General features: G+C 33.0%; 3 protein-coding genes across 3 annotated transcripts; all 3 read left to right on the top strand.

The window, feature by feature from the left end:
• The first annotated feature begins 655 nt into the window (after positions 1 to 655).
• HELRODRAFT_194143 (hypothetical protein) lies at positions 656 to 2,903 on the top strand. The gene is made up of 3 exons (XM_009030375.1): positions 656 to 1,021; positions 1,091 to 1,211; positions 1,487 to 2,903. Exon 3 carries the CDS (start codon positions 1,732 to 1,734, stop codon positions 2,710 to 2,712), a length of 981 nt encoding a protein of 326 aa, XP_009028623.1. The 5' UTR covers positions 656 to 1,021; positions 1,091 to 1,211; positions 1,487 to 1,731; the 3' UTR covers positions 2,713 to 2,903.
• Positions 2,904 to 9,236: 6,333 nt separating this feature from the next.
• Positions 9,237 to 15,781, top strand: HELRODRAFT_181104 (hypothetical protein; the record flags this gene model as incomplete). Its single annotated transcript, XM_009030374.1, has 7 exons — positions 9,237 to 9,397; positions 12,088 to 12,169; positions 12,497 to 12,574; positions 12,718 to 12,784; positions 13,982 to 14,076; positions 15,243 to 15,350; positions 15,551 to 15,781. 7 exons carry the CDS (start codon positions 9,237 to 9,239, stop codon positions 15,779 to 15,781), a joined length of 822 nt encoding a protein of 273 aa, XP_009028622.1.
• Positions 15,782 to 16,277: 496 nt separating this feature from the next.
• Positions 16,278 to 19,435, top strand: HELRODRAFT_181103 (hypothetical protein; the record flags this gene model as incomplete). The annotated part of the gene is made up of 2 exons (XM_009030373.1): positions 16,278 to 16,623; positions 16,716 to 19,435. The coding sequence occupies 2 exons, from the start codon at positions 16,278 to 16,280 to the stop codon at positions 19,433 to 19,435; spliced, it is 3,066 nt and encodes a 1,021-aa protein (XP_009028621.1).
• Between the last annotated feature and the right edge of the window lie 647 nt (positions 19,436 to 20,082).

Below are 20,082 nucleotides of genomic sequence, written 5' to 3'. Positions count from 1 at the left end.
TAATAAACATTGTCAGACTTAAACTTCACACATACACATATACATTCATACATACATGCGATCAGATGGAACCTTGTTATACTTATAAACACATAAACACATATAAAAACACATAAACACACATAGATACATATTCTATAACAAACATACTTTTCTATACATTACATAAAAATTTACTCATATGCCTTTACATCTGTATACATTCTATATAAATATACACGTATATAGATATACACATATAAATTTGAATACACACATATACACACATACATTTGTATATATTGTCTATAGGTATTCACATATACATTTTAACATACACATATACACACATACATTTGTATATATTGTATATAGATATACACACATAAATTTTGATATACTCATTTGTATATATTGTATATAGATATACACACATAAATTTTGATATACACATTTGTATATATTGTATATAGATATACAAACATAAATTTTATACAACATCGTATGAATATTGTATATAGATGTGTTGTACATCTAACTTTGTACCACACATAACTTTGTGTATATTTTATGTATATATATATATATATATATATATATATATATATATATATATATCTATGCATATTTAAGCTCAGTAGAAATTCGTTGAAATACTAAGACATGAATGTGTGTGTTTGAGTCAAACGCTTGCAGATATGTGTATTGCATACATTATCAGTTTTAATCAAATTTATTTAGAATCGGAAACAAGAAGTTATATTATTGATTGTATGCGACATAAATTAATGTAACATTATTCACAAACAGATGAATATTATTAATTAATTAGATAATTATTTAGACTTAAATAACTAATTAGCGATTAATTATGGATATTTAGTTTTAATATGATTAGATTGCAAATTAATGAATGATATTTTTTTTAGCTTTGGAAATTTTTTTAGTTCGTTATGTTAACTGTTTGGGTAAAACTATATATATAATTTTAATAGTAATTAGAATTAAAAATTTGTGATAACATTCAAATGAATGAATGAATAACAAATAATAATAATAATAATAAAACAACAATAATAATAATATTATAATAGTAAATATTACGATGATATTGATATTTGTTGGCGTTGAATCGAACTAATTGATGAATAGTCGATGAGTTTTGAAGTTAGGCTAATCTTATATTCTTATTAGATACAAAAAAAACAACACTGATTTTTCGGTGTATGGCTGTGAGGGTTTTATTGTAATTTTTTAACTATAAATTCATTTATTTGTAATATATTTCTACCCATTTATCTATATATCTATGTATTTATATATCTATGTATCAAAATATCTGTGTATCTATATATCTATATGTTTCTGTATCTATATATCTGTGTTAACCTATTTGACAATTTGCTATTAAAATTTTATACACTGCTACGCAGTCAATTGACATCAAAATTTACTGCTGAAAAATTTTGATAATTAAGATTTCAAATTTTAAATTTTGATTTTTCAGATTTGAATAGAAGGTTTGGGTTAATTTTAATTTAAACTAAGATTAAACACTGGTTGTTAAATACTTTTGGTTAACTTGACAGAACTTTACAACTATAAAAACAGCTAAATGAATAGAAATGTTTGTTGATTGATGCTTACTTGAAACGGATTATTTGATTTAAAAAAATATTAAAACCATCAAATTGAATGAAAACAGTACAATTGTCAATCTGAAAACATCCACATCACCGGCACTAATCAGAAATGACGTCATCCTTGAAAAGCATATTCACGAAATACAGTTTCAACAAAAACAACAACAACAGCAATGGTAAGATATCTTCTTTGAAATCAAACAACAACCACAGCAACGTTAATTTTGATCCGGAAGGCGGTGTAGTAGCTTTCACAGCTCCCGCTGATAAGCATGCAGTGGCGACATCAGCTCCACATGAACACAGCACCCCACAATCTGCCGGCATAAAGTGTTACAGTCAGACATCGAACGACAGTGCATTCAGTAGTATGGGGTGTAATCTGGTTGATCCGTGCGGGGTTTACGATGGCGACTCAATAACCTCGTTGGATCAGGATGGCAGTATCAGTGATAGCGACGTTAACAAAACTTCGCTAAATACCTTCGCTAATTGTACAAAAAGTCACGAAAATTTATTCGATCGAAAAGAATTATTTGCAGGTAACATTCTCATCGAAGAGAGTCCTTCCAACTTCAACGACAGCAAGTTGAACGGCTCTCACAAGGAAAGCATTAACTCGAGCATAATCTCCATCTTTGATCCGACCAGTAAACAGTGCAATAGCTCGCTGGAGAACAGTCAAACAAGTTCGTGGATGAGCAAACTGACCAACGCATCGGCCAATCTGACCACATCATCCCGTCTTTCGCTAACCAGGTCGACCTCCTACGACACGAGCAACAGCAATGAACAGACGGAGAAGGCGGCCAGCCTCGATTACGACGACGATAAAAGTAAGAAAGGGTTTCGAGAGAGATTGAAGAAAATGTCTCGAAATAGAATTCAGCCTGGGTCGACCAAAGAAAAATCGAAGCAAGAGAAACACGACAAACTTGTCGTCACCAGCCCACGGCTCGATATTTCGCCAAAAAATTACAACCAGTCTGTCCCGGCTATGGAGTTGAGTCGAAGAGAAGTGTGTGCACGCCTGCCTTTCGTGATTGCTCCTGATACTGATTTCGAAGTGAGCTTGCTGTTTTTTGATTGAATGTCAGGTATCGATGTTAATCACAGATATTAATATTTTTTGATTTGTCTTTTAAGCCGATATTTAACTAAATAATTTGTAAAGTATATCCTAATTTATCAATGTAATCAAACTCAAGTTGTTTTTAACGTTGTTCTGCTCGCCACCTACAATACAATACATAAACGCAAATAAACTTTTAAAATGTTGAACGATATGTTATGAAAATATTGAAATCACATCTCGTCTAACAAATCGACAAGCGACAGCCAACTTACCTGAGCCGTTCATTCATTCATTCATCCATTCAGTTGTAAAATAATCATCATCCCAATGGTAAATGGCTTCAAAAGAAAATTGAATGCCTCCACATCAATTGAATACCGAATCTAACAAATGAGCAATGCCAGATTTATTAAGATAAGAGGTGTTAACATTTGTGGCTAGCATGGCACAAGTAACGGACCCAGCACTGTTATAATCCATTACAAATGTTAGCGTCTAAGATAGTATATAATACGCTACAGTACCCTAAATACCTTTTGAAAACCCTTCAAATAAATTAATTAATTTTAATAATAAATCGTAATTCTCAAAGTTGGATTAAAATCTATCAAGGATAACAATTTTTGTTTTATTTTCTCAAATTGATTCTGTAATGGGTGGTGGTGTTTGCAAGCAGCAATATGTGGATAACCTTAAGGTATGACACGAGATATTGAGATGATTGACATTAAATTTAAGTTTATTCTTCTTCATTTTATTTGATAATGATTTGTTTGATGGTTTGCACCTTTGGAGATGTTTGAATTTTGAATTTGAATTAAGTTCTATGAAAACTGCCTTCTACTTATGACAAACATTTATAATCCTGTAAGATGTATTGGGTAGTTTTCAACCATTCTATGCATGAAATATGATCATATAAGCATTTTAATTTGTATGGGATTTTAAAATCGGAAGAAGTTTTTCTGTTTTCAAAATTGAAATATTTTCAAGTTCTCATAAGTGATTTGGAAGTTTTAAATGAATATGTGAGTTTATGCTATTTGGTTGAAATTTGATCATCTCATTTTAACGTATGAACGTTTATTTATTTGATGAATGATTATTTATTTTTTGTAAAAATACACACACACACCACACACACACCACACACACATACACATACACACATGCACACACACACACACACACAGCATTCCTTACATTCATGTTTGTGTCTGGTTGTTCCATGTTTTTGAATATTTTAATTGAACGAAATTTTAAACTGAAAAAATTTTAGCTTTATTTAATGTCATTTTAACCAATGGTTTCCATTACATTTAGAAAAAAATATTTTATGAAAATTTTCAGTACTTTTTCACAAAAATTTTAAATAAATTCACGTGAAATTCAATATTTCGTTGATCCAGTTTTAGAAATAATCATGAAAATCAACCAATTTTATTCAATTTTTTGATTGACAGCTAGTACAAGCTGACCCATTCCTGAATGAGAAACTTAAGAAGCAGTTTCTCGCTCGTGATGACGACATCCAATCAAATTATTTCTGCCTCATACAACCAATCACCCGAACGAAAGATCATATGTCAGTCTAATAATTTAACTTTATTATTATTATATTTATTATTTATAATAATAGTTAATTTATAATTATTTTTGCTAAAATTAAAATTATTGTTGTTGTAATGTTGTTAAAACGAATGCAAATGTATCAACAGACATTTTTAACCATTGAACTATTTCTACAAAATTCCAATATTTATTTTATTTATAATTGTTTAGCTTCAGTTGAATAAATATTTTAAATATAAATAATATAATATAATAAAATAATTTAAATAATATAATATTTTAAATAAATACGTAGGGAGTTTTCAGAAAAGATTTATCAGAAATGCGTTTTGAGAGGAGTTGCCAATATGGTTGGTTAAAATTTTTAAAAATTTTTTTCGTTCATAAAATTGTGAATAATAAAAGAAATATGAATGCTACTTTTAAATTAATATGATTACTACTGCTAATAATATTATTAATAATTATAGTAATATTAATCATAATAATATTAATCATAATAATAATCACAACGTCTTTCGAGATTATGGGCTATTTATATGTTATTTGCTTGTTAGCTTGCTCGCTCGTTTGTTATCCTTAATCTTCTAATTTAAATTTTTAATTATTTTTAATCTTCTGTATAATTTTTTAAGGATAGTCATGACGTCATATTGCATTCTTACATTACGTCACATTACATTACATGCAGTAATACGTTATTACTTTACATTTTATTACAGCTCGCTTCTGTAATAATGGAAAATTTTTAGCTTTTAAATTAAATTTCAAACAACCAAACAGATAGTAGAATGTAAATAATATTAACTTTGAATCTGTCGTTCATACACGCACGCACGCACACGCACACACACACATGAATATTAATGTAAATTTCTATCTTTGTGTGTGTATATATGCGTGTGTCTATATGTTTATAGGTTTCCACACACACACACAAAACACATAAACATTAATGTATATTTCTGTCTTTGTGTGTGTGTGTATGTATGCGTGTGTCTATATGTTTGAAGGTATGTACGTATGTTTGAAGGTATGTACGTATGTTTGCATATGTTTGTGGGTGTGTATATGTGTGTGTGTGTGCGGGCGTGTGTGTGTATAAATTGTCTTAACTGTCAATCATTATCGTTTATTAATTTATCGTTTATTAACGGCCTTTTATAGAGATTTCTATCTATATATACATTCGATTAGACTCAGCCTTTTACACCCATTATATTATTATTATTATTAGTAGTAGTAGTAGTAGTAGCAGGAGTAGTAATTGTTGTTGTATTAGTATTAGTATTAGTAGTATTAGTAGTGATATTATTATTATTATTATTAGTAGTAGTAGTAGAAGTAGTAGTAGTAGTAGTAGTAGTAGTAGTAGTAGTAGTAGTAGTAGTAGTAGTAATAGTAGTAGTAGTAGTAGAAGTAATATATTTTAATAGAAATGTTTCCATAGTTTTTGGTAACATTTTTCATTGATTTTTTTTTTGTTATATTTAGAGTAATTGGCTAACCAACGTTATCTTTATCTACTTTCCCGCCTTTTCTGTTTTTGAATGTCTTTGGTAACTAAATTCTTAGCGATCATTTGTGTGTGTTTGTTCTTGATTAGAAACACACGCACACGCACAAACACACAGACACAAACACACACACACGCACACACGCACACACACAAACACACATACAAGCGATCAATAAAATATAAGCACACATATACATACAAACACATAGATACATACATATATATATTTTATTGGTATATATATATAACCAATAAAATGTTTGTGTGTGTTATCTAAATCTAACTAATTTTTAATGGTTTTATTCGGTTGATTTATTATTATTATTATAAATATTATTAATTTTTCTTAATTATTAAAATATTTTATTGCATGTACGTAAGTGGTGAATTTCAATTGGTGTAAAGTTTTGATGGGGCTAGTTTTATTACCTGCAATGGAATGTTTTGTACTGGCAACAGCCAACAGACCAGCTATGCCCAAAATCTTTTCGTTATAATTGTTGTTATTGATTTTATTGTTGTAGTTGTTTTTAGTGTTTTTGTTTTTAGGAATGAATGGATGGATGGATGAATGAATGGATGGATGGATGAATGAACGAACGAACGAATGAACGAACGAATGAATGAATGACAGAACAATTGAAGAAGCTTTTATATTGATAAATGAATGATTGAATCAAAAGGAATGAAGAAACAAACGAAAGACTTAAAAAATGCAAATTACCTGAATACACGATACAACGAGAGAACGAGCGAATGAATGAAGAAGTGAATGAGTGAGTGAATGAATGAGTGAACGAATAAATGACTACAAGAACACACGAGTGGATGAATGGATGGGAGAATGAATGAGTGAATGAAACAGCAAAATGAGCTCCATAATTTGAATATTTGATATTGAAGCCACAAGTGAATTGATTTGTGTGGTCTTCGTCGTCGTCATCATCACTATAACTGTCATCATCATCGTCATCATTCTCATCATCCTCCTCCTCATCCTCCTCCTCCTCCTCATCATCATCATCATCATAACTTTCATTATTTCGTCATCATCAACATAATCACCACCACCCTATCATCATCACCACCATTGTAATAATCATCGTCATCGTCATTTTTAATACCAATATGACGTCATCGTCGTCGTCGTCATCTTCGTTGTAATCGCGTTTCACGTTTTGAACTATTTAATTCGAATTGTTGTTGTTGAATTGTTGTTGTTCATGATTTATAAAGTGTGTATTTATGTATGTATGTATGTATGTATGTGTGTGTTGTTTGTATGTATGTATGTATGTATGTATGTATGTATGTATGTATGTATGTATGTATGTATGTATGTATGTATGTATTATTATTATTATTATTATTATTATATGATCATTTATATAGCGCCTATTAAAAACATTCTCATAGGCGCTTTACAACTATGGCAATTTTCTACAAGGAAAAAAGATATGTCTTCAATTGACTCTTGAACTGGGGAAGAGTCAGACCAGACCGGCGCAAAAAATATGGAAGTTCATTCCATTGCCTTGGTCCATAAACAGCAAAACTACGTGATGCAATTTTTAATTTAGTAACCGGGACCACTAACAAGTTTCCCCGATCTGATCGTAGGTTAGATCTGTCAATCAACATTTCGGACAGATATTGCGGAGTCAATCCGTTTAAGCATCTATAAACCAAAACACAGACTTTAAAAACAATTCTTTTGTTGACCGGCAACCAATGTAATTCCGACAGAAGTGGGCTAATATGTTCAACACGACTAGCACCAACAACAATTCTTGCAGCTCTATTCTGAACCATCTGCAACTTAGCAATCTCGTGTTTCGAAACGCCATAAAACAAACTATTACAATAGTCCAATCTAGAATGTATGAACGAATGAATCAGAGTAACCATGGTTGATCTGTTCAAACTCTTTTTAATTCGATACAATTGCCGCAATTGAAATGAACAAGATTTTACCAAAACCTTTATATGGTCACCCATACATAGATTTTTATCTATTTTAAAACCCAAAACTGTAGCCATTTTTCCAAAATCAATAATCATGTCACTTATTTTCACAAAATCAACGTTAATCCTAGAGGTTTGCTGCCAAGTTCCAACTGGTACCAGCTGAGTTTTTTCCCGATTCAATTTTATACCATTCAAACCCATCCACCCATCCAGTGCACCCAAACAATCCAACATTCTTTCAATCAGAAAATCAAACTCCCCAGTCGCCGCACTTGCAATTATCTGAACATCATCTGCATAAGCAAAACCCTTTAAAGAAAATTCATCAATGAGATACATAATATCGGCTGTATATAATGTAAAAAGAAGCGGGCCTAAAACAGACCCCTGGGGAACCAGACAAAACATCAACTGTATTTGACCAAGAATTATTATAATAAACCTGCTGGGTACGTTTGCACAAATAAGATTTGAAAAATTCCAAAGCTAAGTCACAGACACCGTAACTTAATCGACGTAACAGTGTATCATGATTCACACAGTCAAATGCGGCACTCATATCAAGTAGAGTCAGAAGAGAGACCTGATTGCGATCAGAAGCCTCAAAAAGTTCCGACAATACCTGTAACAAGGCCGTCTCCGTCGAATGAAAGCGTCTGAAACCAGTTTGATTATTCGGAAAAAAGTTATTATCATTTAAATACTTTAGAAATTGTTTATGAACAATTCTTTCTAAAACCTTCGAAATAAAAGTTAAATTCGAGACAGGTCGAATGTATGTATGTATGTATGTATGTATGTATGTATGTATGTATGTATGTATGTATGTATGTATGTATGTATGTATGTATGTATGTATGTATGTATGTATGTATGTATGTATGTATGTATGTATGTATGTATGTATGTATGTGTTTGTTTGTCTGTATCTGTGTTTGCCTTTATGTGTAGTTATGTTATAAATACTTTAATCGGTTGTTGCCGTCAAAAATTATTTCAATAATTTCGAGTATTTGTTTTAATTCTTTCATTGTTCACTCGTTCATTCATTTCTTCATTCATTCATGCGATAGTAACTATTCTTATTAGTTAATTATCAGCAAGCACACAACACACACACACACATGCACACATACACGCGCACACACACACATACATAAAAAAGTTGAAAAAAATCAATTTTACAGAAAGGCAACAAGCTTTGTCATTTGTTTCTTTTCCAAGAATTTCTCCTGATTGCTAAGCAAAAGTAAAAACAATTTATTTATTTATTATTAGCAGTAGTAGCAGTGGTAGTAGTAGCTGCAGCTGCAGTAGTAATAATAGCGGCAGCAGCAGTAGTAGTAGTAGCAGTAGTAGCAGCAGCTGCAGTAGTAGTTTTATTTTTATCGTTAATTTTTCATCAACTAAATTCTACAAAACCCCATTTAGTAGACTGGCCCAGACATTCAAGTTGAAGTACAAGATTGATCTGTCAATCATGTGGCTAACGGAAAAGGAAGTGGAGTCAAGCTTTGAGGGTGGCAGCCAATCGGAACAATCGACGCTTCTGATTGGCTGGCCGACTGAGGGCAACGTTTGTAATTTGTTTGCTCACTTCAGCCCGACTGAGAAGCAAAAGTGGTTTGATGCTATTAATAGGTTTGCTTGTTTCTTGTCTTTATGCCGAAAAAAATTATAATGAGTTTTTAATTTGAGTAACTTCTATTTCTTTAATTCTTCTAATAACTTTTTAAATATTTTTTTAAGTTATGCTCAAATCACTTATATAATAATAATAATAATAAACAGATCATTAGTTCACTCAGAGCTCTCATTTTGAAATTTCATAACCAAACACACACATACCTACACATTCATACACACACACACACACACACAAACACACACACATATCTATACATTCATACAAACTCACACACACATACACACACCCACATACGCGCACACACATACACACATACAAAAGTGTATCCTAACCAACAATAAAGGGTACTACTTTCTCTGCCTACCACCAAAATTACAAATAATAAACAATTTTTATTATTTATTATTCCACTGTAATTATTATCATAATAATATCAATAATAATAATAATAATAATAATAACAATAATAACAGTAGAGTAGTGACGATTTGAAGACGTACTCAAATGACATATAAAATAATAATATAGAGTTCACTCATTTATAACTTAATGATGAATTGATCGTAGAACCTTTCAGCCCATCTCTATGTACTTAGTACCATAGTGACGCTTTAACATCACACATGTTCTTATATAACATATATTTATAAATTCCACCATTATTATTACTAATAGTAGTAGCAGTAGTATTAGTAGTAAAAAAGCAGCAGTAGTAGTAGTAGCAGCAGTAGTAGTAGTAGCAGTAGTAGTAGTAGCAGTAGTATTAGTAGTAAAAAAGCAGCAGTAGTAGTAGTAGCAGCAGCTGTAGTAGTAGTAGTAGCAGTAGTAGTAGTAGCAGTAGTATTAGTAGTAAAAAAGCAGCAGTAGTAGTAGTAGCAGCAGTAGTAGTAGTAGCAGTAGTAGTAGTAGCAGTAGTAGTAGTAGTAGTACTACTACTACTAGTAGTAGTAGGGTTACAGCGACTATTGCAACAACTACCTCTACTACACTACTATTATTAATGCCGCTTCAATAGCTACTACTACTGTTACCACACATGCTACTACTACAACTACTATTACTTCTACTACTACTGTTTTTGCTAGTTAAGATTCTTTTTCTACTACTACTACTACTACTGCTACTACTACTGCTACTACTACGGCTACTACTACTACTACTACACTACTACTACTACTACTACTACTACTACTGCTGCTGCTGCTGCTGCTACTACTACTACTACTACTATTAGTAACAATAATTATAATAATAATACCTAGCTACCACTACTACTACTATTAGTAATAATAATAATAATAACATCTAGCTACTACTACTACTATTAGTAATAATAATAATAATAATAATAATAATACCTAGACTAACTCTTCTGACGCCGTTGCTAATAAACTCGTAAGTTCATAATCAGTTCATTCAACCATGCAGTAAATACACTCTCAAAATGTAGTTATATAAATGTAAGTAGTATCGATACTCGCACACATACACACGCACATACACATATACACACACACACACACAGACATACATACGCACACATTCAGGCATACAGATGCATATAATGTAACAGCACAACAGATGAGCATTTTCATTCGGTACTTTATTAAGTGTAACATTTAATCTTCATTGCATTGTACAATAATTCTTTACGACTGACATACGGATCAAACATCAAACTTTCTCTCTCTTTCTCTCTCTTTTTCTTTCTCTCTCTCTTTCTCTTTCTTCCTCTTTTTTTTCTCTTTCTCTCTTTTTCTCTCCCACTTCTACATATTTTGTATGTACACTGTTAATATTTATATAGTAATGTGTAGTATTACTTTTTAGTAATAGTAGGAGTAAAACTAATTTTATTCATTCATTTTTTCATTCGTTCATCTGTTTGTTCGTTCGTTGGTCTATTGGTTTATTCATTCATTCATTCGTTCGTTCATTCGTTTGTTCGTTCGCTCGTCTTTTGGTTTATTTATTCATTCGTTCGTTCATTCATTCATTCATTCATTAACATCATGATGACGATTATAGTGGCGATAGTGATGATGAATGTTTATCACATGTGCCAGCGTTAGATCCCACCTCACATCACTGATGATGACAAAATTGTTAAGTTAAATTGATAACTGATTGATGATTGGTTGATGGATTGGTTGATTGACGTGTCAGTGGGCTGGTTGATTGATTAAATATTTAAAAAATTAATCGACTGATTGATGAACATGATACTATTTTCAATGAACATTTGCACGGCAAACACACACCAACACACGGAGAGAAGCAACAATAAATACAAAAATAATTTATCTAAAAAAAAATTTCAACCACTCGGCACTTCTATCGTAAATGATTTATGAATTAATTGAAGCTAAAATGACTCACAAGACAAATTCTTCATATTTACACTAGTCTTTATTTTCCGACAAACACGCGCATATACAAATATATATACACATACATACACATATACAAATACAGATGTACACGCATGCATACATACACGTACACCCATACATACATACACATACACTCAAGCATCACAAGTTGTAGTGCTTATCATAAAAGAAATAGGTCTGTTTGCAATCAAAAATAAAATTAAAAGTCTTGTTGTTCTTACGTTCTTATTATTATTTCTTATAATTTATTATTATTATAACGAAAATAAATGAACAAATTCACGTTACAGGCAGAGAAGTAAAATCACTGATCGCAACAAAGATGTGGTCATCATTAAACTTCATTACGAAGACAAAACCTCTGGCAAGAGGGTATGTTTTGTTTGTTTGTATGTATGTATGTATGTGTGTGTGTGTATATGGTGTATGTATGTATGTGTTTGTGCGCGCGCGCGTTTTTTACCTATGTATGTACATCCGTGTGTGTACGTATGTATTTTCCACCAATGGTTATATAAACCTGGTTAAAACGCTTTTGTTGTAGTTTTTGTTGTCTCTGCTATTATTATTATTATTATTATATTATTATTAGTATAATTTCAAAATTTGTTGTAGTTTTGGTTGTCTCAGCTATTATTATTTTTATTATTATTATATTATTATTATTATTATAATTGGTATAATTTCATAATTTTACAGACCAAGAAACTCGCAGTCAGTCGGAATGACTCTATAGATGACGTCTTCCAGAAGATACCTAAGGAATTTCTTCCCAATGTTAACATTACTACTATTACTTTAAATATTATTGCTATTACTATTATAATTATTAACTATTATTATTATTATTTATTATTCATTATTAATTTATTGTTGTTATTATTATTGTCTAATTTTAATTGAACTAAAATTTTTCAAAGGCCGATAATGAATGCAAATACCATGTCTGTATTAAGTACGTAGATGGCGATACAAGAACATTAACAGGTTAGGGTACTGTTTGTTTGGGTACTTTACTGACGATGGTGATTATGGTGATGATGATGGTAATGATGATGATAATGATGGTAATAGATGATGATGATGGTGATGACGACGACGATGTTGATATTAATGTTAGATCTTTTTTACGTTAAGAATTGCGTCGTTCTAATGCTTTATATTTTTATAGTGGATAAGAAAGATTTGCACGTGTTTGTTTGTGTGTTTGTGTGTGTGTGTATGTGTGTGTGTGTGTGTGTGCGTGTGAATGTGTACTCAAATTATCACCAGGCAAAATTTTTCAAATAGTTTCTTCAAATTGTTCATTGTTCAGACAACTGAAAAAAATCTTATCGAACTTTTTTCCACTCCTTAGATCACAAAAAAGTCACACACCGACACACACACAAACACACACACATACACACACACATCAGTACAAGTAGTAATAGAAGTAATAATAATGACTTCGGTTGTAGTATACAAATATATTCAAGGCTATTTAAACTGTAATTTATTTGATAAATTGACGCATTGATAACAACCGTGCCATTAGATTTGATGTTACACCATGTTACCATGTTTCGCACGCACACAGACCACACGCACACTCTGATGCAAACACACACACACATACAAACACACACACATACAAACACACACACAAATGTAGTGTATATGTCACATCAATTGTTTCGTGGTAAATTATTATTTTTTTTTCTGGTTTAGGTTTCTGCTTGGAAGTTTTTGAAGATAACACACACACTCAGACACAGACACAGACATACACACACGCACATGAACAAACACACATGTGCAAACGCATCCAACATACTTTAATAACCGTACATATGAGTGACTATATAAAACACTACTACCATTGTTATTATTATTGTCGTCATCATCATTATCATCATGATTATTATTATTATTATTATTAGTTTTGAGCAGCTTTCTTTAAATTTCAAAAAAATGTACATTTAAAAAGTAGAACAACATCAACAACAACAACAGCAATGTCATCATTATTGTTATCGTAAATTTCAGACGTAACGTGTGGCATGCTGTAGCCAATTAATCATTACGTTGTTGTTGTTGTTGATGTCGTTGTTGATGTCGTTGTTGATGTCGTTGTTAATGATGTTGTTGTTGTTGTTGATGTTGATTCAATTAATATATTAATTAATTATAATTAATTATAAGGTCACGAAAGTTTGTACTGCATTCAACTGGCATCAGACCTCTTACTCGTCAGCACTAAGGTCGAACATTTCTCGATCATTCGTTCGAAAGGGAATGTTAGAGCAGGTTAAATATTATTTATATTTTTCTTTCTCTCTCTCCTTTACTCATCCCATTTTTACATTCTCTCTTTTGTACTTTCTCTCTCTTTATTCTCTTTCTCTCTCTTTCTCTATCAGACAATTGTTTAGAGTTGAGATTGGTTCCACATTCTATGAGTTAGAAGCGTGTTAATTTCAGGCTGTTAGGCCTTATCATCACTCACTCACTCACTCACTCACTCACTCACTCACTCACTCACTCACTCACTCACTCACTCACTCACTCACTCACCTATTCATTCATCACTGACATCGGCCACGTTTTAATTGCGCTCAATTAACTTTTATATGAATAAATAAAACAAATCATTTCATCAAGTGAGCCAACAACTGTAATAATCGATTTGTATCAAATAAATAAAATTAATTATTTTTTTTATTGAATATATTATTATTATTATTATTATTATAACAGAGTGGGGCCAAATATATATAAAGTTTATTTATATCCCATGCCATCAAACCATCATGACATGTCAACTACCCACTTGAACCATTATGCTGCATCTACTGCTACTACTACGGCTTCTACTACTACTATTGCTGCTGCTACTACTGTTGCTATTACTTCTGCCGCTACTGCTGCTGTTTCTACTACTACGCTTTTTTCTTTATACTTAAGTTTTTATAACTTTTAATTTTGAATTGTATTCAGTATAAGGTATCCGTTATAGTGTTATATTCTTCGCCTAGTGATACATTTATACATACATAGCAAAGCATTTTGTGTATGACTGAATGTTTCAAGATGACTTAAGTTTAAGTGCTTATGTATCGACTTGATGAGCTGTTATGCTAATTTTTATGTTAGTGTATACTGATTATATTGTATTTGTTTGTTTATTTGTTCTTTCATTCACCTAATTGCATTTTTCTCTACAGTAATTTATTTCTTATCTCTTGAGAGAGAGAGAGAGAGAGAGAGAGAGAGAGAGAGAGAATTGTTATCTGAGTGATTTTAAAGTATTTGGTTTTGATTTACACACACGCACACACACGCACGTACATACACACACGCACATGCACTCACATACACACACTTATACACAGGGACAGCAAAGAAAACAAGAAGGTCAAGGAAACATCAGCAAGCTCACCCTTGCGTTGACCTCAATGACCAGCACGTGGACAGCGTCATTCACTCACGCAAGCAAAGTTCTCAGCTGTTTGGCTGCGCGCTGCACCAGCTGTGCAGCAGTAACAATAACAACTTGCCTAAAATTATAATGGTCAGTCGGTCCATCTATGCTTCATAACTGCTATTACTACTACCACCACCACTACTACTATTACTAACTCAGCTGCTGCTGTTATCATCGCTACTGCTGTTGCAGCTACATTTATTTATTGCAAGCAAATATTATAGAACATAATTTTTACAAGAGTTGTGTAACTGATTAATTAACCTCATTATTTTCAACCACGGTAGAAACTTCTAGAACACCTGTACAAAATTGGTCCGCTGACGGAAGGAATTTTCAGAGTGTGTTACAACTACAAGGAGCTTCAGACGATGATCAGCTCGCTGGACACCAAACTGACAAAGAATGATCTGAAAGAAGAGGCCTCTAATGCTATCAATGCGGATAGCGACGTCGTTAAAAATATGCCTGTTCACATGACAGCCGCTCTTTTCAAGGTGCTTCATTTGTTGGTGTAAGATAAAAATAAATTGATTGAATATTTTTTTGAATGGTTAATTAATATCAATTAATTAAATGATTGATTGATTGGTTGGTAGTTTAATAATTGATTGATTTATTGATTGATTGATTTGTTAAATGATTGACTGATTGATCAATTAAAATTCACAGTGCTGGTTGATACGGATGCCGGAATGCCTCTTAGTTTCGGCAAATTATTTTAGATGGCTTGAACTTGCTTGCGTGAATGATAGAGATGAAAAGATTTCAAAAACGAAGAGGTTGGATCGCACCATTGCCCTTCACTTTTATGAACATAAATTGTTTATCCCATTAAATTTATTAATTAAAAAAAGTTAATAAAATTTGTACTTATATATCTTACTGAACATGAGACTAACGATTACCAAAGCAACAATACTTTTTTTTTATACAACCGTTTAAATAACTTCGTCGCACACCAGATTGATATCAGAACTCCCTCCCTCTCACCTCACCCTGCTCAACTACCTCATGTGCGTTCTGCACAAAATCAACGTCAACTCTCAAATCAATCTCATGACGTCACGAAACTTATCCGTCTGTCTCAGTCCGTCCATCCTTCGCCCGTCGAACTCCGTGGGATTGAGCGTCGAGGCAAAGACGATTCAACAGGCCAATAACGTTGTTGAGTGGCTGATTGACAGCGCAGTGGAGGTCCTAGGCAGGAAGGAATGCATCGAGTTGTTTGAGGAGGTCACTGGGCATTTGCATGGATTGACGGAAGTGTGTGGCGAGGATAGCCAGGAGGGATTCTGCACTCCTATGCCCAGGATTAATACCTCATTCCTGAACCTGAAAGAGTTAGAGGATTTCGGAAGTGAGATTTTTTTTCGTGAATTTTTGTTTTTTCCATTTTTTCACTTTTTTCAAACATGTTTGTATTTCAAAATATTTTTAAAACTTTTCCAGAAAAACTAACAAGATCTAACTCCTGCGAGCAACTCGACTCGAAGTACCTGCTTCCTCCAACACCATCAAACTTCTCCAACAACATCCGGGCCTCCTCTCTCGACAACTTGGACACCAGAGGAGTGAGCCAGCTGAAGAAAACAATCAGTCCGGATTCAGGAATTAGCGGATCGACTGACGAATCTGACAGGAAGTTGATAGAATCTCCAATTTTTAAGAAAGAAAAAAGTCTGAACGATGCTGTTGTGCAAGCGTCTGACGATCTCAACAGAACAAAAGAAGAAGATGATGAAGTGCAGATATTGCGATGTGAATCGGAAACTTCGGAAGAAAATGATCTAGATGTGCCCAGGATTAAATCTTTCTATTTGAACTCCAATAGTAAGACGAAGAGTGTTGTTGACGAATCAAACGTGAAAGAGGTGACTGATGATGACAGCAAATTGTCAGACGGAATGATTGATATTGACGATGACGAATATTTCCTGGTGGAAAAAGATCTAAATGATTTACATGGTGGAGAAAAAAAATCAGCGGACATAAGTGACAGAAGAGGTAGTCAACTTACTTCAGAGAAGAAATCAGATAGTAGTGCAATCACTAAGTACGACACGGCTAAAGATACCGATAGCGACAACACGATGACCAAGTCGTCATCTTTCCTAACTGGCGTTTCTCTCTCTCGAAACACGTCCATCGTTGAGTGCAACAGTGCAGATACTGAGGTCAGCATAGAAGATAAATTCGACGAAATAGAAAGATTTTTTTACAGTGAACCTGCCAACTCAACACCTACTGATACAAAACTTTTTAGAAATATGACAGAATCAAAAATAATTTTTGATAAAATTTTATTTCCTGCTGAGAAAATTAAAAGTTACGATGAAAACGCCAACAGTAAATTTAAATTTCAGCCAAATCAAACACTTGAACCGCTACCTCAACAACAAAAAAATAAACATTCACCTCAGGGAGAACCAATTCAACAAAAACCATCCCCTAAAATAGAACTTAAACTTCTGGAATTGCGAGCAAATGGAATTCGTAAATTGTCTCCAACAACTAATCAACAACTTTACCAAGAGCAACCAATTCATCGCCAACCGCAAAATCATCAACCAGAAGCAGAAGAAGAACCACAAACACCCGCAAAACTTCGCCCACTGACTCCAAATTCATCTCATCAAAAGTTGCAGAGGCAACAAGTGGAGCGTTTGGATGTTTCACAAAACTCTGGTGGCAGTTGCTTGGTCTCATCTTCTGCGAATGTTCCTCTACCATCTCAGGCCTCGTCATCATCATTACAAGCTGTACACTCCAGTGGTGACTCATTTAAATGTAAAAACCTCCGACAACTGAAGCAACTTCAGTTCAGTCAACAACAACATAATCAGCAACAACACCAATTACATCAGCAACAACACAATCAACAACCACAACAACAGCGTAATCAACAAAGACAATCACTTCTTTCGCTAATAGAATCATCACATCATCGCCTCGTGAAGAGCGTGTCATCAAATCCAGGCACAGTAGCAGCGAACAGAAATGATAAAGTTCAACCGGGCAGATATCACACCAGCATGCATATTGATAACATTAACAACATCCTCAACAGCAACAACAACAACATCAACATCACCAACAACGCCATCAACAGTGACAACAACACAAACAGCAACAGAAACATCAGTAGCATATACGGCAACCGAAACATTGGTAACCGAGACAAAATTAACAAATATATAAGCAGCATCAACATAAACAGCATGATGACGGATGACGACGCTCGTTGTTCTTCAGTCTCCAGTGACATCAACTACAACCGCATCAACAACTTTTACAACATCAATGACAATTCCTATAACACACTCAACTTGGGTAGAAGAGCAAAATCTCCATATATAGTGGAAATTGACACTGGCACGCCTACCAAATCATTAAACGAACTAAAGTTACCTCAAAGCAAACTTGCACCTAGCCATGCTGCTGACAGAAACGACTCGTTTCAAAAACAAGTCGACAGAAAGGCTCTGGTACTTTCTGGAAACAGACAACTAAACGGGAGATTTGTGAATTCAGATCCATCATTCATGGAACGCCAGTCTGCAAGTCGCCCGGATCAGGCATCATTCAGAAACCAGGATAATGGGAATGGAGTGGGAGGAGTTGTGATGAAAAACATGGAAGGAGGTGCACGTAAGAAATTCTTCAGGACATCAATTCAACTTGGCTCCTTTGACACTGATTACATCACCTACCATGACGATATTCCTGTGGACGATTGCAGCGTACAGTATCGCAACCAGTCGCAACTTCAACAATATCATCCGCAATTACAACGGCAACCACCAGCCAAAGTTTTACATCCGGAACCGAACTCACGGATATCTCAAATCAGTCATTACGTTGAAGACCACAGGGCAACTCCGACGTTCGTCAACATAAACAACAGCCTAAACAACAACAACAAATTAAACAACAACAACAACACAAGCTACAACAACTACAACAATAACCAATCATTTCAAGTAGTGAATTGGCAAACCGCCTTGAACAGCAGGACAAAACCGCCTAGGACACCCAATCAAATTTTTACCAACGATATGAAATTATTTTTCAGCAGTGAACACGAAGGAGTGATCAGTGGAAAGAGAAATGACAATAGCAGCATGCAATTAAAGAGATCTGGCTTGTGGAAATCTACATTTAACTTGTGATATTCAGACACACGGAATGCCTTATCATCATTTCTTTATCACCATCATTGTTATCATCGTCATCATATTATCAGATCGTTTTCATGCTTTTAAAGATGTTATTCATTTTCATAAATTCACTCAAGCCTTGTATTCAACCGTTCCGTTGGCAACTTGATATTATAAAAGTCTTGCAATACATGACTACATTACTTGACGAAGACTGTTGCAATTTGGAGTATTTAAAGAGATTTTCTTTTTTTTGAGATTTTATTGTTTAAATCAATCGATCAATCATTCAATCAATCAATCATTCATTCAATCAATTAACCAATCGATCAATCATTCATTCAATTAATTAACTAATTAAAGAATAAAGCAATATATTTTGAAAAGAGCATTATTTATATTTTACACACTATATATTTACATAATATTTACTTAATTGTGAATATAAGATAGATATTTTATGTAAATTTAGCAAAATTTCATTCAGAAATGACATAAACCTCATACCATTTGCGAAAAACACCCGATTTTTGTTAGGGCTTAATGTACCATTTTGTTTTTTCAAGACTTTTTTACGTATTACGCATACTAAAGGCTTAATTAAATTAAATGCATTTTGAAGAGAGAATTTCTTATTGATATTTAAAATATTTTTAAAT

Source organism: Helobdella robusta (genome assembly GCF_000326865.2).
Source record: "Helobdella robusta unplaced genomic scaffold HELROscaffold_67, whole genome shotgun sequence".
In the NCBI taxonomy this organism is placed as follows: domain Eukaryota; kingdom Metazoa; phylum Annelida; class Clitellata; order Rhynchobdellida; family Glossiphoniidae; genus Helobdella; species Helobdella robusta.
Note: the sequence above shows the minus strand (reverse complement) of the source record. Positions and strands in the feature narration are given on the sequence as shown.